Raw genomic sequence first — 27,416 nt, 5'->3', positions numbered from 1 at the left:
GTTATGGAATAAACTGCTGTGTTACTGCACTACCACACGTACGCAATGCATGCTTATTTTTTTAAAATACTGCTTTCCTTATTTTTTTTTGCTTGAATTTGGAATATTTCACTTCACAACCTCTGCAATAATTTACTGGGATTTTTCAGGAAGATTCTTTCCACCCTAAGAAAATAATTACAAGTAAAAGTAGGGGTCTGTTTTACCTATGCTGCTGGCCAGAGTCTGATTATTTCTTCAATAAAGAGCACAAGTACAGATTTTCTTTAAGGGTAATTTTTTCAATTCAAACAGATACCTTCAATTGCTGCACGTATTGTGCTGCTTTAAATTTCTCATCCTTGTCTGACTGGCTGCCATTCACCTTAAATTAAGTAAATAAAAAAATGACAAATAGTATTATTTATCAATCAATATCCCTGAATATGAGCAAAATAATGCTTTGTACCAGATAAAGATGGCAAAATTAAGGTTTTCGGCCAATCACTCAGTAATTCAATATAATCAAAATATTACATGTAAATATCAATATTTTTTAGGAATATTAGTTGTAATATTATAATTATGTATGTAGGTAGGTGACTAATTTGCTGTATTAATATTAATTTGATTTTCAATAAAGAGTCATACTAAAAAAAAAAAAATATATATATATATATATATATATATATATATCAATTTTGATTTCCTCCTCATCCTCATGCATGGCAATGCTGTGAATATAATCATCTGCTGCATCCTCAATACTTTTTATCCTTATTGTCTCTGTAGAATGTCAAGACTCCTCTGATCTCTCACCAACTATTTTGAGCTCAAAAGACAATGAATGGCCTCCCAAGTATTTGGATTCCTAGAGCCACATCCTTCAACGAAAATTTCCAGGAAACCATCTGTCTGGGGTGCAAGCATTTTTTAACACCCCATAACCGTCAGCCGCCATCCAAACCATTATTTTAAGTCACTTAAAAGGAAACAGATAATCCTCCAAAATCAATGACTTGAAGCTAATAGGTAGCGCACATTCAAATAATTAATTTGCAACCAGAGTTTTTCTGGTGGGAAATCATATAAAAGTGAAGAGCAACGGGATAAATATTACAGAGCAGAAAAGAGCACAAGGGAAGAGAAAAAATTTAAGCAAAGAAAGCCTCGAGAGAAGCCGAGGAAGGAGAAGAAGAGAACATTTCAATGAAGAACATGTTTTGTAAAACGTGCTACAAAAAAATGAAGAAGGCCTGAAATGTTTGCAATTCCGGGTTGACAGATATTCTGCCATATTTCAACGTTTCCATTTATAGGCCTTTTGTGTGAAATGGATGTCCAGTCATGAACTGCTTTGTTTGACTGTGAAATTGCAGTTGAGTAAGAGAATTTCCTATTCTTTAGCTTGACTTTTTAATTAGCAAGATTTTCGCTATTCTAAATTGAACAGAGAGTGTGTATAGATTATCAGTCAAAAGGAAATATTGTGAAAGCAATTTCCGTTTTAGTTGTTGATTAAAATTGTTGGTTATTGATTGCAAGGCCTGTTTGTTTACTACAATCAGCTTAGAGGTGTTTGATCACTGTAAACTGTATACACTAATGACTATTAATTTTGAACTTTATGGAGAAGCCAATTATTTCCATATACAATATATTACTTCCTGGGGTTAGAAATGGGAGCTCCCCTTTTAGGCTTGGCTAAATCTATATATTAACATAATTTCCAAGGAATGTACAAACTATATTGAATGTTGCTTGGTGTGGGATTTTTCCTTGTCTCTTAACAGCTGTCTCTTTGGGATGTCACGCAATGCTTTTTTTTTACCACCAGCTAACACGTCTCTGTCTCTTTCGCGCAAGTATCAAAGCCTTTAAGTGAGTGATTTTAATTATGGAACAGGTAAGCATAATTCATAACATTATTTTGTAAAGCCAAACTTTTAAAAAATATTTTACTCCAACACCAGACGATTTTACTCATCAATCACAGCCAGTTCAGGACTGAAAGGGTTAACCTTGGTTTTTTGTTTGTTTTTAATGAGGGACTACCAGCTGTAATAGCCCATTTCCGAGTTGTTGCTTGCATCTGTTTCAAAGCGTGTCCTGGTGCATAACCTTTCAAATGAAAATGAGTTGCGTACGTATTCTTATGCAAATCAAACTCATTTCCATTACAATAGTTGAGCACCAAGACTCACTTCGAAACCGAGACAAACAGGAACTCAGAAATGGCTTATTTGATAAACATCATTGTTTTCTTTAACCCATTGACCCATGAGACTGACTTAAGATTTTACTCTGTCAACGGGCTTTGCATTAGAGTCTATGTGTAAAATGCTACTATGACCAAAAAATTAACTGTAATAAATTATGCAGAACAGGAGTTTCCAGCTTTCAGACTTTTAAATGTACACATTGACATTTTAAGTTAGTGAGTAAAAGGATGTCACTTTCCCGAGATCCAACCCTTTGAGAACCAAAAGTGGAGTCATTGACTCACTACAGTGTAGGTTAAAATTTCAGTGTGTAAACGCAGCTTAATATATATGCAAAACACAAGTTTAAAAGTCTGAAAGCCTGAAACTCCCGTGCTGTATATTAATTCAGCCACATACACAGGCATTGCATTCTTAAGCTAGTGAGTCTTTGACGTCATTTTCTCCTCGATCCAGCTCTCTCAATACTTTAAAGTTAGTAATGGCGGACCATAAAATAGGAAATTCCAGTTAAAACAAACAGATACCTTTTTAAAATCAAGGATTTAACTTGGGTAACTTACTGTTTAGTTAATTAACATAGATCTGAAATCTAAAGAAAAATGAAAATTGACTTTTTGTTCATAGTAGCACTTTAAAGTTAAAGGGTTAAAACAAAAAGTCACTTTGAACAAATACAAATCAGTTAACATATTGTCACCATGTTAAAAGAAATTAAATGGTCAATACTGTTTGGTCTTACTTTGCACTTATTTCAGTTCAAAACTTAAAAGTTTCACCTGATAAATTTGCAAGCCAAGATCAACGACATAAACATTATCAGGGGTAATGGACTCCTTGCAGTAAGCAACCTCTGTTACCTTAACCTTGTTTCTTCCCTGAAAAAAAAAAATTGCCTTAAATGAAACTCACAACATGTCATCATTGATCATGAGGATTTAAGAAGTGTTAAAATATTTATTTTAAGGGTTATTAACCAAGGGTGAGGTCAAGATGGCTGGATGTTACCCAAGTTCCTTTTTTGCATCTTTATGGACCGAGACGAACACGCAAAAAAGAACTTGGCCATTATCCAGCCATATCTTGACCGAACAAGCTTTGTTAATAAAAGATTTATTATTTGGGATAAACACCAAAAAATGATCTTTGATCTTGCAGGACCTAGCAAGAAATCCCAAGCAGGCAAAACAGGGATTTGGTTCATCTTGCCTGCTCACATAGCTACATGTAGTCATATAATAAAGCTTAAATTAATATATACCATATCATTAAATTTCATCAAGCGAGGCTTATAATCTGTTGGTTCAACTCTCTTGAAGCCAGATTCAGCTCTGCAAATAAAAGCAGTCAAGACAACGTCACCTAAAATACCATGATAATACATGAAATAGTTATATCTACCCTTTCCTTCTCCATAGTCCAACTTACAGATATCACTATGCCTGACAAGTGAAGGAAAGGCAACAATCCTCAGGGTGAGAGAAGCATTTGCACACCAATGCTGCAGCTGTCACTTTGCATGCTGAACAACATTACCAACCCTTGCATCATATGGACCAGCCTCCGCCACTGACCAGCCACCAGATGGTAGAGTATGCTCCAGAGCCAGCTCCAGGCAAGAGGAGAGAATATCCAGAACCTGGCAAGCTCTGAGCAAGATTGATCAAGCCAGAATGCATGCAACTGGGAAGCAAACCCAGCAGATAAATGTACATCTACACCCAATAGAGCAGAAACTACTGTATCATTCCCTTTTGGATTTCATTATCTACATATACAGTTGATGCTGTTCTAGCTGTGATGTCATCATGATGGCAAGCCAACTACTGACCAGCAAAGGCATAATTGAGAAGGAGGTCTGTGCCAGTTGGGGGCCCACGTTTTGTACAATCCGTGCTCAAGACCTATTAGAAATCTCCCTTCAATTCCACGCATGAACCTTCAATAAATTACCGCAAGCATACCGGTAATAATTATTGAACATAAGTCCCTTCCCCTCTGCAGCAATGCTACCATTTCGGTAAACTAGTACTATTTCTAATTATAGAAAATTAGATAATAACGTGAATCATCTGAAGGTAGTAAGGACAAGCTAATTTCAAGGGCCCCAGAAAGGACGGGGCAGTACATGCAGCCCCCACCCCCCCCCCCACTTTTTCCTACAGTGTTATTGTTTCCTAAACCTCTTCACCTCTCCCTCTCACACTTCCGTGATCCATACCAAAACATAGTCCCCCCACTTCCAAACGTACTCAGCGGCCCTGAATTTAGAGCCAGAACCACGCCTACATGCCACAGATGCCATTAAACGATTAGATGCATCCATATGATGATACCTGAAATTCTTTAACAAATATATCAAGATCCAAAATAACACACATACCCCCCAGCCATGATAGTAATGTTTTCAAAGTAGGATTTAAACAGGTCACCCTCATGATCCATGACTTCACGATGCTGTATGGGCTTATCATCCAGCTACAAAAAGACAATAATCACAATGGCTTTTGCTTTCTTAGCAAAAAATTCTCGTAAAAACTGCCCTCAGAGAAAATAAGTATACGATTTACTTAAAATTTTTTAAATTAGTTTGTTTTTTACATTCCTTTGTTTCTTCACATAGGGAATTGGTTCTTAGTAAAAGGCATGCAAAGATAGCCGCCTGGCGCAGAATTAGGAATTTTATTGATAGTGACACTGCGGTTAAACTAAATAAGTCATACATTCTACCTCATTTAGACTAGTGTAGTGCTCATCTAATAGGAATTAATCAACCTATAACTCTTAAGGTAGAAAATGCCAAATAGTACCTACTTAGAACTCTCTACAATCTACCTAAGTCTATTAGTTACAAGCAGATCTTGTTGCAGTATAATTTAGATTCCATTAAGCATGGGTGCCTGGTTCAAGCTCTGACACTTGTGTACAAAGGCTATCCCAAATATATAAGTAATATGTTTAGAATCAAAAACTGTGCTTACCATCTTTGCGGCAATGGTAGCAGACTCAATCAGTCGGCCCCCAATACTAGTTTTAAACACAGATCTTTTTCGTAATTGCGTGCCGCCTATGAAACAATATACCTTTGCATGTTAGGGAGGCCCCAAACCTTAAGAATTTTGTGGAAAAACTAAAGAATCTTAAAGTGCACCTAACCCCAAAATATTTTTTTCGCTAAAATGAATCTTTGCAACTGTTCGAAATGCATTGCGGCCATTTTTTCATTTTTCTAACAAATCCTGGCATTTTATAGGCTTCGAAAGTTGCGAAAATCCAAGCATCTTTTGTTCACGACCGAGTCAGAAGGGGAGTGGGTCTATTCCTGATTTGACGTCACAAACTGATTTACATTGCATTAACTCTTTGTAAAAATGCATGCAAAGTAGATTGTGACGCCAAATCAGGAATAGACCCACTCCCCTTCTGACTCGGTCGTGAACAAAAGATGCTTGGATTTTCGCAACTTTCGAAGCCTATAAAATGCCAGGATTTGTTAGAAAAATGAAAAATGGCGGCAATGCATTTCGAGCAGTTGCAAAGATTCATTTTAGCGAAAAAAATATTTTGGGGTTAGGTGCACTTTAAGTTAAGCCAGGACGAGTGTCGTTGTAATTCCTGCTCTAATTAGATGCTATTTTAAATTTATAGTATGGATAGGTAATTTTATTATAGATTCTTAGTTTAGTATTTTCTTAATTTATATACTATTGTAGATACATGTCCATTATTGTAACGAGTCCTTTTTTAGGCTCATCAATATGTCACGTGTTTAAATAAAGTTTTTCAGTTTCAGTTTCAGATTATGATAATGTCTGTAAGACAAAGGAAAGTAAAAAACTAACTAGTCTAAAAAATTTTAACTGCAACATTTAAGAAATAGAAAACGTGTTTCTATCAAGTTATAGAAACATGAGTGAAATGTTTTCTATTTCTTTTAGAAAACAATGCGGCGAGAAAAAGGAAAACAACTTGTTAACTCTAATTATCAAAATGTAAATTCTATTTGCTCACGCCATCACTACGTCAACAGCTTTTGCTAGATCTGTGTCTCCATGGAGTTATAGAAACATGATTTTTAACCAATCAGCGTGCGTATTTTCTTGGGACTGTTTTCTAAATATGCATATCGGATTTGGCCAAGCATTAACAGAAACTGGATTCTCAAAAGGAATGAGGATGTCAAATATAGACTCAAATGTCATATGCTTACAAAGAATAATAATACTCGTTGCTACCAACAATATTGACAGTCCTACTAAACATGAATGTTTAACTTTTGTTGTTTTGTCTATCCATTTGCAAGACTGTGAACAATTTCTACATTACTGTAGCTAGAATCATGGTCCTGTGTCCCCTCCAAAAAAAAAAAAAAAAAACTAAAAGGTTGGATAATAGGATGAGAAGATACCCTCTATTGTTCCTGTGTTTTCCAAAACGAGAAAGAGTTGCAAATACATTGGCCTTCAGGGGGCAGATAAAATAATCTTTTGAACATACAAACGTGTCAAGCTCTACAGTCTTGTATGCTGCTGTCCCATACTCATCCTGTGTAGACTCCGAACCAATGAAAAAGTGTACATCATACAACAGCTTAAAATAATTCAGAATAACCAATTATCAATTTAAAAAATTAAAATTAATATTCTCATGATAATACTTAAAATATTACCAGTATATCATATTTTAATTTATTACATCCATTTTGAAATCGCTTATGATCTTTGCAATCTGATTGGCTCTCAGCAGTGCTAATTTTTTTTACAAATCACACTTTTTTTGCTCTTAATCGCACCTTTTCCCCTGCCAGGAGCCAAGAAGAAAGGAACAGTAAAACAAAACAACCAAACAGATATTAAAGTAACCAAGGAGGAGTTTCTGGTTCCACTTTTTTTATAAACGGGCAACAGGATCAATAAAAAATTGGTACTGACTAATATCCTGTATTTCAGAGACTAAATTGTGCGATTTCTAAATGGATGTAATAAAGTGGTAATGATAATGAACTTAGTGTCGTGCAATCTTGGTCTGAAATCATACTTTAAATGAGTTTAAATCAAATGAGTGTGCAGAACTTGCCACTACTATATAAACATTTGGCTGAAATCACAAATGATTTCAGACATACCGGTATATATAATATACATGAAAAAAAAAAAAACTCCATTGACTGACTGACTGACTAAGAAATGCAGTTATCAGGTAGCACAGTGCAGAAAAGAGCTAATTCAGTGCAAAAAGAAGTAACAAACCAACCATCCTGATTGGTCAATAAGTAAACAAAGACAGAATAGACATTCAAATGCGGGCCCTGCATTGCTTCTGCTTAACCGTCCATTATTAACATGTAATCACACTTTTTTTTTCTTGTGCAATTTGGAGTAAATAAGTTTTTTTTAAAATTTGTTCAAAGACTACTTTATTGTTTTGTTGGTCTTAGAAAACATTTGCTTGTGCTTCCAAATTGCACTTGAAATCATGTGATTACCTATAAAAATTGCACTCCACTCAGTTCAATCACCATTATTAACTGGATAAGGAAATTGCCACCAGTATATATGAACTATTTCACCTGTAAACAAGTTCCTATTATAAGCTCTAAGCCACAAATGAGTAGTGATGATCATGACCATAATTACTTTGTTCTTCGAACAAATTTGACTCAGTGTTTAAACTTTAGACCTTTTTTTCCTTTTTCATATTATAACATTTCGCAAGCTCGTAGAAGGCAGTTGACAAGTGGGATTTGAACTCAGTATATCTTCCTTCAGAGGCAATCGCGATAACCACTAAACCCCGGAAGACTATGTGACAGATTAACAAGGACGTATGAATTAAAGAATTGTGTGCATGACCAGAAACGAGTTTTTGTGTTTTTGTTGCACACAATGCAATATCCAGCTATTGTACGACTCTATAACAGATGTCTTAATTGTATAATAATTTTCACAGTATTGTTCAGAAAAAGTCTTAAATATTATTTTTGAACATCATCGTAGAGACTTGCAAAGCATCTGTTTTCTGGTTTTGATTGGAATCAATGCCTTTAAAAACAATTTTAAATGACTACACAAATATCCACGATCGCACTTAACCCTATCATTGGGTCACGGAATGTGGACTTCGGACTACGGGAATTGAAACTGGATATTTACCAAGATATTGTGACATTAAAAGAATCCACTGAAATACTGTGAACTTAAAGGAAGTTGGCTAAAAATCCTTCGAGCAAAGTGTAAGCTACCTGTAGCCTCTTGTTAAATGTGATTTCTCTGAATGTTATTTAACATTATGCAAGTAATACATTTTTATTGAATTTATTTCACTTGTGTGATACATGCTATAATTTATTAGTCCTTACAATGGCAGTCTCCCAGCTTGCAATGGAATCATTCTAACTAGAAAACCCAGAGGAGGAATGAATAGTATCAGAAACCCATAGGTTAAGGGTTGAATCGTGTAACGGCGCGTTGTGTGCTGGGAAACAGGCTTCTGAGTATTTAATTTGCTGGGTACTATATTTGGAACAACAAGAGCGAGGGGTTTCCAAATATGGTACTTAGCACTGAAACATTCAACCAATCAGTTTGCATTGTATATTGGAAGCTGTGAACGTGCGTTACACGTAAATATAAGGTTTCTCACCTTGCATTGAAATGCCATTTCTTATGAAATTAATAGGGGACCCCCCTCTAACACTAGTGCATACCTCATCACTTTCTTTGTCCTTGTACGTGTTCAAAATAATGTAGGAATCCCCTTTGAAGAATTTGCCATAATCTTCTTTAGCCCAGTCTGTCACCTTGAAAAGATATCCACGTTCCACTGGGTTAATTAAAATTGAAAGGCAATAAAGCTATAGTCTCATTTTTATCACAGCAAAAGCAATCCAACCAAAATAATTTCCAGCAAACTGAAAATTATACCAAAAGGCTCTTCTTTTTCCCATCAAGTTGAGAAATAAGAAATAAAAAATCAGCTGCATTTATCAGTGAACACGTGATTTTTTTATTCTCTTTGCATATGAGCAATTTAGCTAGAATTTTCAAGACTGCCTGAACACCACAGCTTAACTAAAGGGTAAAGTCACAGTCCCCTATTTTTCTCATCTCTATGAACTAGCTGCCCCCACCTTTGTTTGCAATAGTCAGCGCAATTTCTGTAAAGTGTCTCATCTACCTAAGAAGTGGCAGCTAGAGGCTATCTCTCTGCAACAAATTAATGCCATTTAAGCCATACCTGGTGATTGTCCAAATTATTTGGAATATGACCAACAAGTCAAGACAAAGATTTGTGACAATGGCGACAATTAGTTTTTTGTAAAGACGTTTTGAAAGCATGTTTGCTTGAGTCAGCTGACTGGCAAAATTTTGAGCTTCAAATTTTATCCAAAGGCTGCTTGTCTTGAGTGTAAGTTTTGGATTTCACGGTCTGCTATTACTCACGTTAAAGACTGACCGATTGGACTTCAGAGGGTTGGATTGAGGATAAGATGACTTCAAAGACTCACAAGCTTATTATACATGCAAAACACAAGTTTTAAAGTCTGAAAGCTCGAAACTGCATGCTGCATATTTAGGCACATACCCACGCATTGCATTTTTAAACTGGTGAGTCTTTGACGTCATCTTATCCTCGATCCAGGTCTATCAAGATTTTAAAGTTCGACCATTAATTTGGAAAATTTCAGAAATTTTGAAAAAAAGGCTTAAGACTTCAGTCACTTAGTGTTCAGTTAACATAACTTTGAAATACGAAGAAAAAGTAGAATCGATTTTTGGTCATAGCAGCACTTTTTAGCGGGTTATACCTTTCCCAAGTGGTGGGACAAAAATAACAAGGAAAAGAAAAGATGGGGGTGGGGTGCAAGAGGTTCAAAATATGAAATTACAGGAAGAATTTCCAATGAAAGCCAATGAAACAACACCCTGAACTGGAACCAAACACAGCGATTGGCAAAGAGTTCTATTTACACTATGTACAGATTGTTGCTGAGGTAGATTAGGACTGACTTCCCTTCCTAGCTGGGGAGGGGCAGCACAAGTGGAGTCCAAAGTGTGACTGAAAGGGTCAGTTGATTTTGGGGTGCTCCCCGTTGTAGCGTTCACAGGTGTAGCGAAAATGGCACTGGCCCAATGAACACTGACATTGACCATCACTCCACGAGTGGCAATATTGGGAAGGTGGTACCTGGTCTCGATCTCCTGCAAGGATTGTCCTCGACAAAGTTTGTATCAACTGGCAAGTAGACGGGGCTTGAGAGGTCCTCAAATCAACCTGGGTTTGATACTACTTTTTTAAAGTGTCACTGCCAGGCATTTAGTCTATTTCAGACCTTGCCTGGCTGCCAGGCATGTAGACACGGCCTATATTTGAAATTTGCAGTTTTGACCTGGCGTGAATAAGTGGCCGCCAATTAATAGGGGCCCGGTGTTTAATTGAGAAATGCAGTAGTCCACATTCTGGGTTCCTTCTGCAGGTACTGGGGTAGAGATAAAGCAAAAGGAAAAGAAACAAAAGAGACAAAACAAAACAACTCCAAATAAAGACTAATCACAACTGACCAAAATACAAAGCTCTCCAGTACGTGTGTGTTCTATACACAGAACTTCCTGTTAATAATCCCACACTTACATGTATCTGTGCATTTTTTAGTTTCTACTTTGAAACCTCGGCATATGCATTATCCTTACATACATGTACAAAGCCAAACTCTGTATAAAGGCAAGAGTTGCCATTCCTGGAGGATTTCTGATTCCCTTATGTACCGTAATTTCCGGCCGATTACCCGCAGGTAATGCGTTAATTTTCCAGTAACCCGCGGGTACGGCGGGTAATAGGAAGGTGCGGGTAATGCGATAATTTTTAAATCTCAGGTAAGAATTTGACAGATTGAAACAAGTTAAAATGAGGATAATTAAACCAACACTTCCTTCAAATCTGTGTGTTGCCTCGTTCGTTGATTTAATCTTTAAAATGATGCTTTATTTGCCGTAGTCTTTGTAAAACCCGCTGGATGAAAGCCGAAGCAAATTGAATGAACAGCAATAATCTTTCCCTTTGACCATGTCACAACTTGTCACCGAATTAAAAGTAAATGAGAACGAATTTCTCACTTTAACACATCCTTTTCAATTTTAAGAAAGAGTTTATCGTGAGACACAATTCAATGCTGAAAAAGTAACACTATGCGAATGTGTTTATTTTATGATGCCACAAATTTTTCCGTTCAAAACAAATCTTTTACGATCTTGTTTAAATAATTTCAAACCTTTACTTATTATACTTACTTAAACTGATGCTTCCTTAAAACTTGTGTGTTGCCAAGCTTGTTTGTTACCGTAGTTCAATCTGAAAACGCTTCCTATTCAAGATTTGTGTGATGTTTTATTCTAGTGTTCTAAAAGCCCTCAATGAAAGCCGATGCAAATTGAATGAAAAACAAATCAATAGTGTTTAAGTGATTACTGTATTTCACTGCTTTTTTCTTCGCTTAATTTAAAAGCATTTCTCACCTGCACTCCTTTCAATTTTGTATATGAAAGATTGAAAGCATTTTTTGTGAAAGCACGCTCAAAGCTACAAAACAAGATGCCGACATATTTCACGGCACCGCATAATTATTTAGAACGTGATTGTCGGCACGTGTGTAAACAAAACACTAACTATAGTGAAAAATTTGCTGGATTGTTCAGCCCATCAGTGAAATGTTCCTAGCTACCCCTGGCTTGAGTAATAGAGCATTTTCCCGTTTTAAGCGACTTCTTATATAGGCCCGGTCTTTTGCCCCTCGGTATGCCTCACCACCACCCCATCAGGTATTTTTAACACTCGCCCCCACTTTCTCTCAACCTATCAAAATGGCGCTCAATGATCAATCGTAAAGATGTTGGCCTTCAACTCGTATTCTATCGAGTCTTAGCGTTAATACATTGGATATTTAGGTCGTTTTAACAAGACAAACCAGAAATGACTAAGGAGAGTGTTTAAGGCTGCATTATTAAAAGCCAATTCTTAGCAGAAAATGCTATCGATCTTCTGCTTTGTAAACAACAACATGGAATATTCATCGCTCCAAGTTTGTGAGTTCTTGTCCCGGAAATACAGTAGCAAGAGTTTTTCGGTTTTGGGGTGCGGGTAATAGGCCAGTGCGGGTAATCTGTTGAACGTTTTTTCCCCTTGTGACAAAAATAGACCGCTGCGGGTAATCTGCCGTGCGGGTAATCGTCCGGAAATTACGGTATATGTAATTGAATAATTTCTTTCAACTGGCTATAATTAGGCCCAGCAAGCTTCAAACTTTCCAAATGTCTAAAAATATTACAGTGAAACCTGTATTAGGCGATCCCCAACTGCAACTGTTAATACTGTAATGTAAGTGAACTTAACTGAGAAAGCCACACATACAATGCAATGAGACAGACGCTGAACTGTTCTACATGTAAGAGTAAAGATTAACAATTTGCGTGTCTTTGCATTCATCACAGAGATTTACAAATAGCACTGAACATTGCATCTAATGTGCTTTTTTAAAGAAGCTGCTATAAATCTGGGACTTGTTTCTTTTTCTTCAATAAGCTTTGCTACAATAAATCACTAGATCACTAGATTGCGACAAAATTAATGCTAACGAAAGGTCTTCCTTTCTCTAGTAACGGGAGTAATCAAGAAGGATTTCTGTCAATTTCAATGCCACTCAATTAGACTTAATTTGTGGCTCTCTTGTGTCCTCTTCATAACCAATCTCGCTACATTTCTTCACAACAGTGTGATGTCAACTGCATAGTCATCATCATTCTTCTAAGATCTTGTCTCTAGCTTTGTCTGTCTTCTTTGGATCGGACTCATCTAAGAGGCCAGAACAAGTGTGCAATTCATTTTCAGACTCTACAAAGCCATGTGCTGTGCAAGATGGATTCATTGCATTTACAAGACTTTGAAGATCTGCAAGCTCCTTGCCTTCAAATGGATCGTCGTCATCTTCTTCATTAACATCTTCTAAATAGACGGCCACGGCAGGACAAGGCTGGAAACACGGTGTACAAAATGCAACGCTTTCCATCCAAATTCTTCCTCTGAAGCAGCTACACCACAATCTTTGCTTCGGTTACAGACTGCTCTGCTACATTTAAGACACCGATAATGACTTGTTTCCTCGCAGCAGTTCCAACAAGTTGACATGATTGCTCACGCTCCTTGGTAGTGTACATCATTGCACATTGAAGAGAGACGGGTATAATCGTGATTGCCAGACATCAATTCAATTACAGCCCACCCACTCAACAATAAAAGTCCCTTTGTATTTGAGTAGGCAAGCCCTTTTAAGGTTGAGTTTTGCTGTCTCTCCCCATGCTCTACCTGAAAACCTTAGCACCGCCTTTTAAAAACGTAAATTTAAAGATTGTCGCAAATCTATCTACAAGAAGTTTGAATGTTTTTCCAATTAAATTTCATAGGTTCTAAAATTGACTATAATGCAGACCTGCTAAATGTTTGCACCTTGTCAGTGCTTGTATTAAAAAATTTGATCACCAGGCATGCTTGCTGACAGAATAAACTGGGGAGTAAATGGAAGAAAGAAAAAGAATGGCAGAAAACGTGTCTTTTGTGAGGGAATACAATAAGTATAAAACCCATTGGGAAGCGGAGGTTGGCGAAGAAGCTTGTCTTAAGCAGGAGCCTGAGAAGAAATTCAACTCCAAAGCAGTCGCAGTGGTAATTAGGCCTGTTACTGAACATAGACACCAACAAGAACAAAGAGAAGAAAGGCATCCAAATGAATATTTCATGAAGAAGAAGAAATAGTGGGACATGTTTCGAAGTTAATGGCGATCTCACTCTCTAAATTTCTAAGGAGGTCCACAAATTCTGCAATAGTAAAAATAACAGAAAAAGGGTAATCAGAGGTGCTGGCCTGGAACTTCTGTGCCTGTACAGATTCTATGGTGACAAATTCTCGTGTGAGTGGTTGGAGAACAACTTGACGAAGGAAAAACTTGTCTGCAAACTGAGCTAAACTGTACTTGACAAGTGTTCTTTGACAGGTTGACTTGGTGGACTTTTCACGCAGACTAATCACCAACCTTTCGAATCTGGTCATTTCGGATAAATAGAACAACACTTAATTACCTGAAGTAATGTTTTAGTAGTGATTTATGTAATCGTATTCTGTTATCAGTAAAAGTGAAACTTAAATCTGTCATCACGTTGTCTGCTTAATACAGGTTTTGCATAACAAAAGTGACTCGTTTTGGTGTCTGGGTCTGCATAATAGAGGTGTCCACTGAATACAGGTCCATTTTACAGTAAACACGAGAGGAAAATTTTGGGATTTAGGCTGGTGTCTGCTTAATACAGGGTGTCCGCTTAATATGGGGTCCACTTAAATTATACAGGTTTCACTGTACTATTTTACAGCTAACTTTTGCAACTTAAAACAATGTCATGTTGGCCATCAATTATATTGGTGTCACAAAACTCAAGACTTGATGCTGCATGACAATACAGGAAAGCTAAGAACAGTCTGGTCACAACAACTCAGTTAAAATTCATTTAAACTCGCCCGTGTACATTTGAATTTCTGGTCAAAGGGAAAAATAAATAACATTACAACATGTCCTTTACCAGCCAATAACTCACATCCTTGACACACCCACAAAAAGGCATTTTCCCATGTTTGTTACCGGACAGATATTGATATCCAAAATGACATGTTAATGTTGGAATAATACTTTCAAAACCAACATCAATCCTTAATTAAGACAGACTAATGCTCAAACATTTGCGTGAAAACTCAACTTACTTTAAATTTAACAATTCTCCAAATTTTCAAGCCAGGTTCTTGTCCAGCGCCTTCCCAAGCCTTCTCTGTTTTGGCCGATTCTTTTTTCACCTGTTTTTAAACATTCAAGACAAGTGAACAAACGACAGCTGTGCGCAAACAACAATAAATTCCAACACAATTAAAAATGCACAGCCTCTTCAACCACTTCTGGCTCCCTATTTCTTACATTTTTCTCTAAATCAGAGCCAAACAAAGCCAAATTGCTGTCTTTCCAATCATATTTCTTAGCTTTCCTCAAACCAGACATGTCTTCGAGTAGGAATTAACCCGCGAGCAGATAAGTACTTCGATGTTCGCCCAACCAAACTAAAAGTGAAGTACACACCTTCGAGAAGATATTTATTCCGGTTCAATCCCAGAGGGATAATCCGATTGGCTAAAACGAGAAAATATTTGGCAGATTTGTCACGCAATCTTTTATACATTTGAAGGGGGTTGGGGAAGTAGTATACAAAAATTTTTTTTTTATCAACGGAGTTGATAATGTAAATTGGCCACCAGAGATTCTAAAAGCTGGCGTTTCGAGCGTTAGTCCTTCGTCAGAGCGATTCGCTCTCCGTTGATAAAACCAAACTTTTATATATTTGTTCAATAGGTCACCTGCTGCAAAACGTAGACGAAAATGGATTTGGTGGAGTTGGTGTCGTTGTAAAAGTAAAAGTAAAAGATGTCAGGGACTGAGTTATCTAAATGACGTGATCGTTAATGTTAAGATATTCATCCTCTTGAGGATCGAACTTGCTAGCAAGGGTAAACAAATGACGTGATCGTTAATGTTAAGATATTCATCCTCTTGAGGATCGAACTTGCTAGCAAGGGTAAACAAATCTACACCCCTTGCAACAGAAGCGACTAGACAGCGCGTCACCCACGCCAAAATCAACGAAGCAAAACGCTCCAATGCACGCAAAGTTGACCATTTGTGGGTTTGTAGCACTGATATACACTGTTTAAGCCTACGCACTTGTTCAAGAATTGTTAGCTTTTAAAAGTTTTGTTTTCTTTTATTTTTTTTTAGGCATGATGTAAGCCACCCGTCACGTAATTTTCATGAAATTTTGAGGGAACAAGACGTGGGTGACGCGGGGTGCTTACCATTTAGCCAAATAATCCAGATGGAATGATCGTTGCATAAAGGTGAGCGATTTTCCGAATTTAATGACCAACCGGATGAGAATGGCGCTTACCATTTACTTCACAGCATTCCATCCCGCATATTTTACTCGATCTTGTGAAAAAGGGCCTGGAAACGGAAGGTTCTCGCAAATGGTAAGAGCATTTCGCGAATTCCGTTCCGAACGGAAAAAGAGGACTACCTCTGGAGGTAGTCCACAATTTCCGAAAAGATTTTCCGGAAAATTGCCTTTCCATTTGACCTGAAACCGAAATTTCCGGATTTTTTGGCTAAATGGTAAGCACCTGCGCTGTCTCCAATTCATGTCCTTGCAACAGCCAATCGGATAAGTGGTGCAATTTTAACGTGCCCGTACACATGTGATCCCACGCGCCACCTTGAGCGCGCATCAGTTGTTTCTCCCACGCATTATTCAAAACAAACACATGCACGCACTCGAATTAAACAGAATTGACAGCGCTTGTGTCTCTTTGGGGCAGCGTGACGTGACAGCACGCAGGTTGATTGATGAAAATAACTAGATGCTTCTGTGAAGCATACACTGGCTTGCCTGTGGTACGTGCTACAGAAAATCAGAAGGCATTGAACTACAGCATTCCAGTCTCTGAAGAATAACAAATAAAAGAGAAGCGAGAAACATTGGCTTCTGGGCTGACATGTTGATAATTTTCAAGTTCCCTCACAACTTCTTTTTACCACAAGTGTGCCCTCTGAGCATCTGAAGGCTTTCTAATACTAAAGTTCACTGAAGTTAAGCCCTGCCGGGCGGGGTTAGTGTTTGGATGGGAGACCGAAACAATGTACCCCTCTTAAAACAGAAGCATCGGACCGAAAATACTATTAACTCTAACAAATGCGAACTCAGCAAGGTACAGATCTTGTTAGCTTGCTTTATGCAAAACAAATATTGATGAAAAAGCAAATAACTATTGATACACAGTTTTCAGAAAGAGCAGAAGGAAGTTTCCCGGACGGTCGATCGAGAATAAAATATTTACGACATCAAAACAACATTAATTTTGAACCGTGAATATAGAATATAAAAAGTTACGATCAGCGACAAACATTTTGGGAGATTTTTGCTACGTTCAAGTAAATTGCAAAATCGAAAAGTGACATGGCCGGAATTCAGCGGGCGCCGTGATTACGTTACCGCTGCATGTTTACTCGTCAAACAGTGAAGCATCTGTGTCAAATGATGGCAAGATACCGGGTTTTTAAAAAGTTTCTTTTTCTGTCAAGTGTTATAAAGTTTGACAATGAAATGAGCGAAGTCAAAACAAAGATCACAATCGCCCAACTCTTGTTTATGCAAAGTCAAAATTTACTCTCCAAGACGCGTACGACGTTATTATCACCAGGTAATTCCATCATTTTGGAAATAGCAGCTACTTTATTATTCAGCTGCGTCACAAGTTTTCACTGATTTTGGGGCTCATTTTGTTGAAACTCGAGCACGCTTTCAACAGGCCTGTGAACCCTTCCCGCTTACAGAGCAAAACTAAAAAACTTCTCGCATATCACATTTGAACCTTAAGCTCGAAAATTCAATACACAACATGATATTATAATTCACAAAGGCAGAAAATACCACAGAATCCTTTTCCAGCGAAAGTTTTATTGAAACAAACAACATATTTGCTCTTAGAGGCGAAAACCTCTTCCTATTTCATTGCGTGCGTGAAGACAACAAACTCAATTGTGTCAAATTACCTTGTACTTCAGGTAAATACTGCTCACTTTGATTTCGTCTCGACGGGCGATAGATTGTTGTCGAAGTCCAGTACTCGTCGCTTTTGAGATTCATGCCTAGTTTATCCAACTGACTTTCCATTATTGAGCTCCATAAGGGTATATTTTGTTTAAGGATCCACTAAAACGCCATTCGCGTTGCATGACTTTCGACGCCATTGCAGGCTAAGTTAATGATTCTACTGTGTCCACCAGAGAAATCTACGCAGTTCCACTACCCTCTCGATCCTACGAAAATACGCGCAGAAGGCTCTATCCACAAAGACACCACTTACCAGGGGAGTGACAGGCAAGACTTTTACCGACACGGAAAAAAAAAAAAAGAAAAAAAGAAAACAAACTAACTAAACGCAGACCTCGACTGGGTTTGCCTTAAAAGGCAACCCAGTAATTATGTAGAAGTGCCCGCAAGGCATATGTGGTATATACCCGTGATGCAGGGAGGTATATGTTTCCTTCGCCGCTTCCTTTCAGCAAATATCTGCATTTTTGGAACACTGATTCCCGCAATCTCGACCCCAGAGCTCTTCTCTTGACGGAGGGAGAGAAGAGCTCTGGAAAACTCTCTGTAGGAGAACCTGCGCCGTAGGGTTCTTATAGCCAAAAATTGGATATTTGAACCTTACGGCGTCTGCTCACTGCTCGTGCAAACTTGAATGCACCAATTAGAGACCCTTTTGTTTGTTCTTCACGAGAACCAATGAGAGGACACTTTGTTTCAGGGTTTCCCAGAGCCTTGGGTCGATCCGAGGCTCTGATGACGAGAATGTGATTCCCGGTGTGGCGCGAATGTGAGCAGCCTTCCTTTGGTGGGATTGTTGAGTGACATCGCAAAAAACGGCTGCGAAGGAGACTAGAAAGAGCTGCCCGGGAAAAAGGCAGGAAACCTGGAAAGGACCCGAGGTTCGACCTGAGAAAATTTGGACTCACCCTGCGAGGGCTTTACCGTGTTAAAGAAGACGAAAACGACATCAGAAAATTAAATGACAATCAATAATAAATATCCGAATGGAGAGGCGGTTGGAGAGGCCAAGATGAAAGCTATCAATCCTTGCTCCCAAAATAGTAATTTCGGCTTCATTTGCCCGAAAGAAAATTTGCCTTCAGACAGCTTCAGGAGAAATGACGTCAACAACGGGGGGTCTATGTGTTATAAATAGATTTGACATAAATTAGCTGAGTTTTAATCGATTGTCGGATCGCTTCGAGTGTTGAGTATTGAGTTTTAGATTTCAACCGTGCTGAAGGCCTGAAACCGTCAAGTAAAGTGGTAATTCGTACGGAAAATTGTAAAGAGATCATTCACCAGGAAATGAATTAAATACACAAAAAATATTCCTTACAGTCACATCACCTCCGTTTTCCTGTGCAAAGCCTTTGACACATTGAGCGGGAAAGGATTGTTGTGAACAATTCTTGGACCCTTTTTGTTGCTCTCCAAAGTTCCTCACTATGGTCATGCTGCTGGACGAGAGCCAAGTCAGACTCGAAAACGACCTCTCCGAGCCTTTCAGCATTGGTAATTATGAAAAAGAAGGGAGGGTTCTCACCCCTGCGCTATTTCCTGTGATGATGATAAAACAGGCCATGATAGATTCCCAGTTGTTGAATGCCCGATTAAACTAATCGTAGATTACTGGGAACTTATATAGCAGTTTATTTTTTATTAAAAAAAAAAACTTTCCACAGGATTTTTAGTCCTCAGCTTTCACACAAAATTTTGCTTTTCTTCAGCAAAAAATTACGATTTTAAGGCTTTTTGAAGGACGAAATTCAAACTTGGATTGGTATTTAGAGCGCTTTTCAAATAACTGTGGAAAGTAATTACACGAGTAGTGATTGGTTTAAAAATCCAGCGCCATTTTATCAAATACTGAGAAGGAGAGCCAAAGCCAATCGCGCAATCACGATTTGCACACGTAATTTTTCCCTCGCTTGGAGCAAGTTACATAAGAGCGGAAAAAGCGCCCTGGTTACATGGAATTGCTACGGATTGGTTCATTGCGTTGTTTGCACTTGCTGTTATTGATCGAAGTAATTAGTATTTGTTTTACGACGCTCAATTAAAAACCGCTCTAATCGGTGTTTGAACAACTGGACCCAGGCACATACTAAAACCGCAGAGAAGCTAATTCGCGAGCTCTTGTTTGCTGATGGTGCTCACCTCAGTCGTTACACACACTGAAATGACTTCGCAAAGTTTAACAACATGTCTTGCAGACTCTGCTGGCCTTTTCGGTCTTGAAGTTTTTCACCAGCCCGCTTTCTCCGACTTTTACCTTTCACCCAGTATCGCCATCAAGCAGTTCCAGTGACCTTTGGGAAGGCTACACCAGACTGGGGTGTGGTTCCTTGCGATAGACTGTTAAGACTGCTGACAGAAGTGCTTGGCTCCTTGCAATCCATCAAGCCATCAGTTCCTTCGAAGGTAATTCCCTTGCAACTCTAGAGGAAAAGGGTCGAGTCAGAAAAACCGGCGGCACATTCAAGCAGTGCCTACCCTTGATCATACATTTCCCTTGATCCGCTGTGGAAGGACCTGCCTGTCTCGAATCGGCCTCGTCAGCCGCCTTCACTAGGACAGGACAAATTTGACTTGACCGCAATCAATATTCTTCTCAGATACTCAGAAGTGAACTCCAATAGCAACACCAGGCAATAAATTAAAATTGAAGTTAACGTATTTTTTTCTTGATCTGGACAGGCCAGACCTATTCAGACATGAGTTGTTCTATCCAAATCTATTCTATTTTTAATGATGAAGGATGAATGGTGTCCTCTGCGTACAAGAAGTTGGCCCAAAGTTGGTTTAGCATAGGACTTTCGTGCCTGAGATCGGGGGCTCAAACCTCGGTCGGACCAACAAATAATTGAGCAGAAAGTTCTGCCGTTGTAATATATTTCATCTGAAAATTGTCAGACTTTCAAATCTTCTCGGATAAGGACCATAAACAATAGGCCCTAACCCTAACTTCTAAATCCTAACCCTAACCGAGTTCGAGGGCTGTAGTCTTTAAAGAGCTTTGCGCTTGGGCCATAAATCCAAGGGTCCATAATTTACAGTAATTTACGGACCGAGAAAACGAGGTTAATAAGATGTTTATTTCTATCTCTGTGGTAATCAGCCGTGCGCGGGCAAGGAAACTAGTTGAAGTCAAGCGGAAGGTTTAAATGCCACAAAGATTGCCATGTCAGAATCCGAACAGCAAAATCTGCTTGGCTGTTAAAATAGCTGCTTGCAAGATTCTAACAGTTTTGCAAGTTTATGTAACGGAAACTACGTGAAAAACTTGCTGGAGAATGTTTTACCGAAATCTCAAATTTAGCGGGCCGTATTCTACAGTACGGCCCCCTAAATTATCCAATCATAGCACGCGTACTATCTGAGAGATACAATAAAAGCCACTACCATTACCATTACCAAATGTGGTAGTTTTCAACTCACTTGCTTCCCGTATTCCGAGATTGAAATGACTTCCTCTAAGTTTCCTCCTTTGCGCTCTGTTATAGCTGCACGTAACTTTATCTTGTTAAGGAATGAAATGATATATGAAATGGATCATATATTAAACTGCGGATATGAAATCAGGTGAAGCTATGATCCTCGCAGGTATAAACGCAATTTTTGCACTTGCGTAGAGAAGCTTGAAAAATTCAGGTTTTCAATTGGGTTTGAACCCGTGACCTCGCGATGCCGGAGATCCATTTCACATATCATTTCATCCGTTGAGTCATTCATCACGGGAACATAAGAATCTACAAATGACCAGCTCCAAACGTCAGTGGAGCTCAGTTGGTTAGAGGTCTTAGAGCGTCGCACCGGTATCGAGGTCCGCACGGAACCCGCACCGGTATCGCGAGGTCACGGGTTCAAACCCCATTAAAGTCCTGAAATGTTCAGGCTCCTCTACGCAATTGCAAAAATTGCCGGTTCATAACTGCGAGGATCATAGCTTCACTTGATGTATCCTGTTATTTAGCCTTTGTACGAATGCTTTCTCCCTTTGGGAAAGAATTGGTTAGAATGGCGGTGAATCGTCACTCACTGCCTTTTCGAGAACAGGAAGGCGTGTCGGGGACATGGTATATCTGATAGGTAATAAGTGACACTACTCGGGCTGATATAAGAGATTCGCGGGTCGAAGTCTCAACCGGCTTCATCGTCATGGTACGACGACTGGCAAAAATCCAGAGGTACCGCTAATGGCTGTTTTTTTTTCCCTTCTATTTGTACATTTGCAAACGACCAATTAACAGCGACAACATTCGGGTGCATTTTTGGAAATGAGGCCAACACTGCGCTAATAAGTGCGCTAGTGAGTACGAGAGAATACTTTGGTAATTTTGTTCCTGGTGAAGTTCGAAATCCGGCATCGAAATCCTCTATTAATAAATATTGTAAAATTCATGACTGTGACGATAAGCTGGCGATCGCGCCCATTGCTACTGCGCATCCTTACTGCGCACGCAAATTCACATGCCACGTCATGCATCGAGCGCGCGCGCTAAGTACTGGAATGACAGATGGCCATTGCTATAGTTTTGCTTGAATTTAACGATCTTGGATCTTAGATTTTATTTACAATTATCTCCTCATTGTCCAAAAATGAACAAAAAATCAATGCGGAAAGTTTAATTTAAAAAATTTCAAGATTTTTGTCCTCGGGAGATGGAATCCTGCCATCTTGCGGCTGCAAGGAGCATGTAACGATGGTCGCTAAATGCGAACTTGTTCTTTAAATTAAGGAACCTCAACAGCTAACTAAATTCACGTGATGGGTCCACTTAAACAATGTTTGGTAGAGAAAATTTCACTTCAAAGATGTAATTGCAATATTTTTGGGCTCACAGACACTTTGGCCTTATTCGTTAAAGAAGCCGAATTTTTTCAGATTTAGGGTGTTCTTCCGGACAATTTCTCTCCAAAACGAAGTCAATGACCCCCCATTTTTTTTTTACATTTCTGACATCACTAACTCATCATCTTTCAATGGTAAAATTTGCAGAAAAAAAATCAATGTTAAAAATTTTCGCGCGAACGTCCTTAATTGTGTGAGTCTTACCATAGTGTGCTCGCTTTGTTCTTCTGGAGGTAATCCTCGCGTAATTTCCACTTTCAGCGAGCATCACCTTCAATAAAAATGATTTTTTTGGACAACTGAGCGTATGTTTCTATCCTGGACAAAAGAGGAAGAAAGAACTACCAGAAGAGAGAAAATGAAGGGTCAGAAAACCCCCAACTTCTAGATCTGAAGATGAGTATGTTTAATAAGCTTATATTTAGTATCCATTTAGGGCAAGCATGAAGTCTGAGCTCCTCGATTATTTATTTATGTTTTTATAACTATAGAATGCTTACCATAGTACCAGACCAGCCTGCTCTTTACCATAAATTAGTCTATTTTAAGGTGCTCTATCTTGCTCTTTTCTTCACCATTATTCTTCCTGTTTTTTCATACTCGTGCTTGCTCTTTCTTCCGGAGTTTTGAAGCAGGCAACCGTGGACAATCTTCTTGTCGGTGTACGTTGGATCAGTGGCTTGATCTGATCGGCGTAATTACAATTTCCCGAGCTTTCTCTCTTGCTCGTTATTTCGCCGGTTTTCTCGTGCTCTCTATCGCTCTCTTTAACGTTGAGCATCACTTACTCGTCGCCTGGTTACTGTTTCTTTCTCACTGTTTTTCCTCTTTCCACGTTTTACGACATATTTAAAAAATATTTAACTTATTTTTATTTATTTATTTTTTTCAAAATTTGCTGCTTTACTTCAACGCAGTGTGCAGTACGCTGTCCGTGCAACTTCCCGCCAAAAAGCGAGGGTTCCAGCAGTGCGACATTTCGCGCATTTGCTTACATGAAGAATTGAACGCATGGACGTACTATGACGTCATTTCTCTCATCGGATACCATATTTTCTTAATCGAATAATTAACAATTATTCCACGAGCGCGCGATGGATATGAGGTGATAGATGGCCAACGAGGCGTGTAACGCCGAGTTGGCTATAATCATATAAAGTGCGAGAGGAATATAGGCTGATCTAGCAACGGAACAGGAACGTCAGTTGACGACGGCGCGCGCAGAAAATTTTCCCTGTCAGATCCTTGCATACGGAACCCGCGCCCGCAGTGCGCGCGGCAGTCAAAACTGTGCTATCCTGTCAATCATTTGCCAGTGCATTTTGATTGTGCGTAAATGACATTGTTGTCAATCTACCCCGTCGAAAGGATGCGGTCAAAGTCTTTATTCGCGAAGTTAACTCAAATAAATCCATTATCAATACGGTTTTGCCGTCTTCTTACACCTGATTCGAAAATACCAGCCTGAATTCGTCTTAGAATAGTTAGAAAAAGCACAAATAAAAGCCAAAGCACAACAGGTTACGTTCGAATTCTGCTCGCCGACAACCCAAGTTTGTTGACAAAAAAATTGCCGCAAAATGTTTTAAATGGTTTTCTGGCCCTCTTTTGGTAATGGCGCTCACGTGCATTTTAAATGGAGTATCGGGAAAGAAAAATTGTCAAGCTGATATTTGTTTCGTGGAACATACATTTTCAAGTAGCGAAAATTTGTATAAGCACAACAAAACTTTTACTAACCATTGCCCGAAAGCTCCCGAAGGAACACCATTTGGAAGCTTCAAGGAAGCCGCTGATGAATTTTGCACAAAAACCTCGGCCCCTAACACCGGAAAGCCAGACTTGGAAAGTTTTTCAGCGGAAGGCTCGCTAAGGAAGAGTTTCTAGAGGTTGCCCTCCCGCAGGTCGCCAGAAAGGTGCAAACAAGCTGATTCATGTCTGAAAACAGCAAGATCTAGAAGGGGCAGTCAAAATGGTGTTTCTTGTATTGTGCAAAAATTTATTTTTCCCTCAATCCCAAATAAGAACTTGCTGTGTCTTGCAATTCAACAGTGAATTGCTATTGGGCCAATATGAGAATCAACATCAACAAAGAGGCACTCCCAGGGGTTTGGGGAAGAAGAGAACATGGCTAATTTGAACTGGGGAACAGAGTAACATACATACATACATACATACATACATACATACATACATACATACATACATACATCCATCCATACATACATAAACTTTATTTAACGTGGGTAGAAACACTTAGCTGAAGCTATTTTACAGGTTTTCCACAAAATAATATTGAAGAAAAAATAAATATATACATAAAAATGTAAGAATATGAATAAAATATCTAGTATCTAAAATTTCAAAATTTAGGTAACTAAAATTTAATGTTCCTCACTGGTTTTTTTAACAATATCAAAATATTTTAGGGAACAAGGGAAGAAAACCAATTTAAATTTTAGGGATCAAAAAGCTGGGAACAAGTTTGAAAGTAATTTGGGGAACAAGGAAACACAAGCAAATACTTAAAGGGAACAAGGACTCCTCTCCCCAGGAGGGCCTCATCAAATGTTCTGCCTCTATCCAACAGCTTAAACAAGCTATTCCAACAATTTTTGAATGACCAACAGGAAAGGAAGACTCTCTTAGAGAAATTAATTATTTATAATAACACTCTAGCATGCAAAACAATGCTCAGATGCTTACGAGCACCCTCATGCCCATGTTTGTAAAAAAGCACCGTGAAGTATTCCTTGTGGCTGGCTGGTTTAGGCATTGTTTCATCTTTCAACATTGGGCAAAACCAAATCAACTCCATTCTCAGAGGGCATTGGCGAAAGAAGCTAGAAGAAAAAACTGGCCTTAATCCAATTCTCCCAACTAACCCTTTTGTTTTAGGCCTAGGGTCCATTGTTTCTGTTATTTGTTCTTTTGTTAAACCTCAAGGGTGGTCTCCAATCAGGTGAGACCTTGTAAGAGCTGCGAGGTGACCCATATTTTAGTCTCATATTCAATTAGATTTGGCTGCAATATTCCTTAAAACTACGCAGAACTATTTGCCATAAAATGTGGAACATTTCCTGCCTATCTAAATATGCCGCAAAAGGGCTCCAAAAAGCAACCAGTTAAGTTTTTAGATAAAGATACACATTACCTAAAAAATAAATTACTTGATGTGATCAAGACATTGAATGACCAAGCAATAAACAAATGGCAGCAATGTATGTTAGGTTCACAAAGTGGGGAAAAAATATTCCTCAACTGATGTTTCAATATGCATTTAAATAAATTTTCTATCAACAATTCAAGGGACTGACTTTTCACTGGTATTGATTAACATTTCCATGATAAGTTTGAAAGTGAATCTGGCAACCACAGTGCCCTATGAAATGGAAAATAACTTAAACAAACTCTTTAAACTAACATTTTACAAGGGACACCATTGTTGATGCCCTTCGAAGAACAAAGATTAAATTGAAAGAAGAGTTGGTCTGAAGTTTATCCACAATGGACAGTTAGTGGCTGCATTCACTAATGTAGAGAACAAACACATCAAGTTTCTTCTCAAGCAACCAGGTGTCCAAGGAGCTATTCATTTTCCAAAGAACTATGGTAGTGTACAACAGTACCTGTACCTGGCCTGAAACTGAAACTTGTGGAGCCAAACAACTTGTTGAGCTTAGTACTTAAACTGGGTAGATAATTATGTCAACAAATATTGTCTATTCAACCAACAGTTTCTCCTAATTTTGTGTACCATCACTTGTTGGTTTCTTACTAAAAAAAATCGCTAATTCAATTAAGGATTCAAGTTCTTTAAAATCATCAAAGTTACTTTGTGCCACCAGGAACAAACGAAAAAATACAAGCACTGAAGACAAACTGCTCAAAAATGCACGACTCCCTTTGAAACAGCAAAACGGGCCGGGGATCCTCGAGTCACTAAAAAGCTAAGTGCTGCATGCTACGTGGATGTTTGCAGAACAATCGCAAGTTGTAATCACTGAACGAAAACTCCACTCCAGATCAGATAGACGATGGTCGTGCAAGACTCGCCAAGCACGTGGAACACCCAACAGGATTGCTTGTTGTCTGGCACAGCAGATGAACGAAAAATTGTTCCCCTCACTATTTAAGTTCCAACCCGATAAGACCAATCTTGCCCAAATACAACAACAATAAAGTTCAAAAAGCGATCGTGGTTGTTAATCACATGCTAGCCCATGTCATAAACTGGATAAAGTGGATTGGCAAATTGATTGTCAGAACAATGCGTCATGTTCAAAGAAGCAACGGTCAAGAGAGTCACAAAAGAAGGCTGAGCGAATGTCCACCGATCTAACCGATCAGAACGTAAACAATTGGCGTGACGTCGGATAGCACTTGGATAGCACAAGGATAGCACAGTTTTTCCCGCTCGCTGAATTCTGATTGGTCAGTTTAAATTCCAGTAGCTCCCGCCGTATGCAAGGATTAGAGTAGAATCCAGACTATTCCGCGCGTTCTCCCGTCGTCAATTGAGGTTCCCGTTCTGTTGCTAAATCAGCCTATTGTTTTATTAAAAACGCCCACAAAATATGCATAAATCTTCCATACAACGTGCAGTTACAACCTCGTTCCCAGGGTCT

General features: G+C 38.6%; 1 protein-coding gene and 1 long non-coding RNA gene across 2 annotated transcripts in view; one reads left to right on the top strand and one right to left on the bottom strand.

Annotated features, from left to right (window-relative positions):
* Positions 1-15,384, bottom strand: part of LOC138059239 (gelsolin-like protein 2) — a 23,082-nt gene extending 7,698 nt beyond the window's left edge. The window contains exons 1-8 of the mRNA XM_068904801.1: positions 15,209-15,384; positions 15,001-15,090; positions 8,908-9,000; positions 6,699-6,791; positions 4,585-4,679; positions 3,463-3,532; positions 2,981-3,079; positions 299-364 (exon numbers count right to left, since the gene is read on the bottom strand). Coding sequence (XP_068760902.1) covers positions 299-364; positions 2,981-3,079; positions 3,463-3,532; positions 4,585-4,679; positions 6,699-6,791; positions 8,908-9,000; positions 15,001-15,090; positions 15,209-15,289 — 687 coding nt within the window. The 5' untranslated portion in view covers positions 15,290-15,384. The remainder of the gene's footprint in view (positions 1-298; positions 365-2,980; positions 3,080-3,462; positions 3,533-4,584; positions 4,680-6,698; positions 6,792-8,907; positions 9,001-15,000; positions 15,091-15,208) is intronic.
* A 444-nt stretch (positions 15,385-15,828) lies between these two features.
* On the top strand, positions 15,829-19,467 carry LOC138059238 (uncharacterized). The gene is made up of 3 exons (XR_011134187.1): positions 15,829-15,968; positions 16,061-16,179; positions 18,652-19,467. It is a non-coding gene; the product is annotated as an uncharacterized lncRNA (long non-coding RNA).
* Positions 19,468-27,416: the final 7,949 nt, after the last annotated feature.

The sequence above is a fragment of the Montipora capricornis genome, chromosome 8 (assembly GCF_036669925.1).
Source record: "Montipora capricornis isolate CH-2021 chromosome 8, ASM3666992v2, whole genome shotgun sequence".
Classification (NCBI taxonomy): domain Eukaryota; kingdom Metazoa; phylum Cnidaria; class Anthozoa; order Scleractinia; family Acroporidae; genus Montipora; species Montipora capricornis.
Note: the sequence above shows the minus strand (reverse complement) of the source record. Positions and strands in the feature narration are given on the sequence as shown.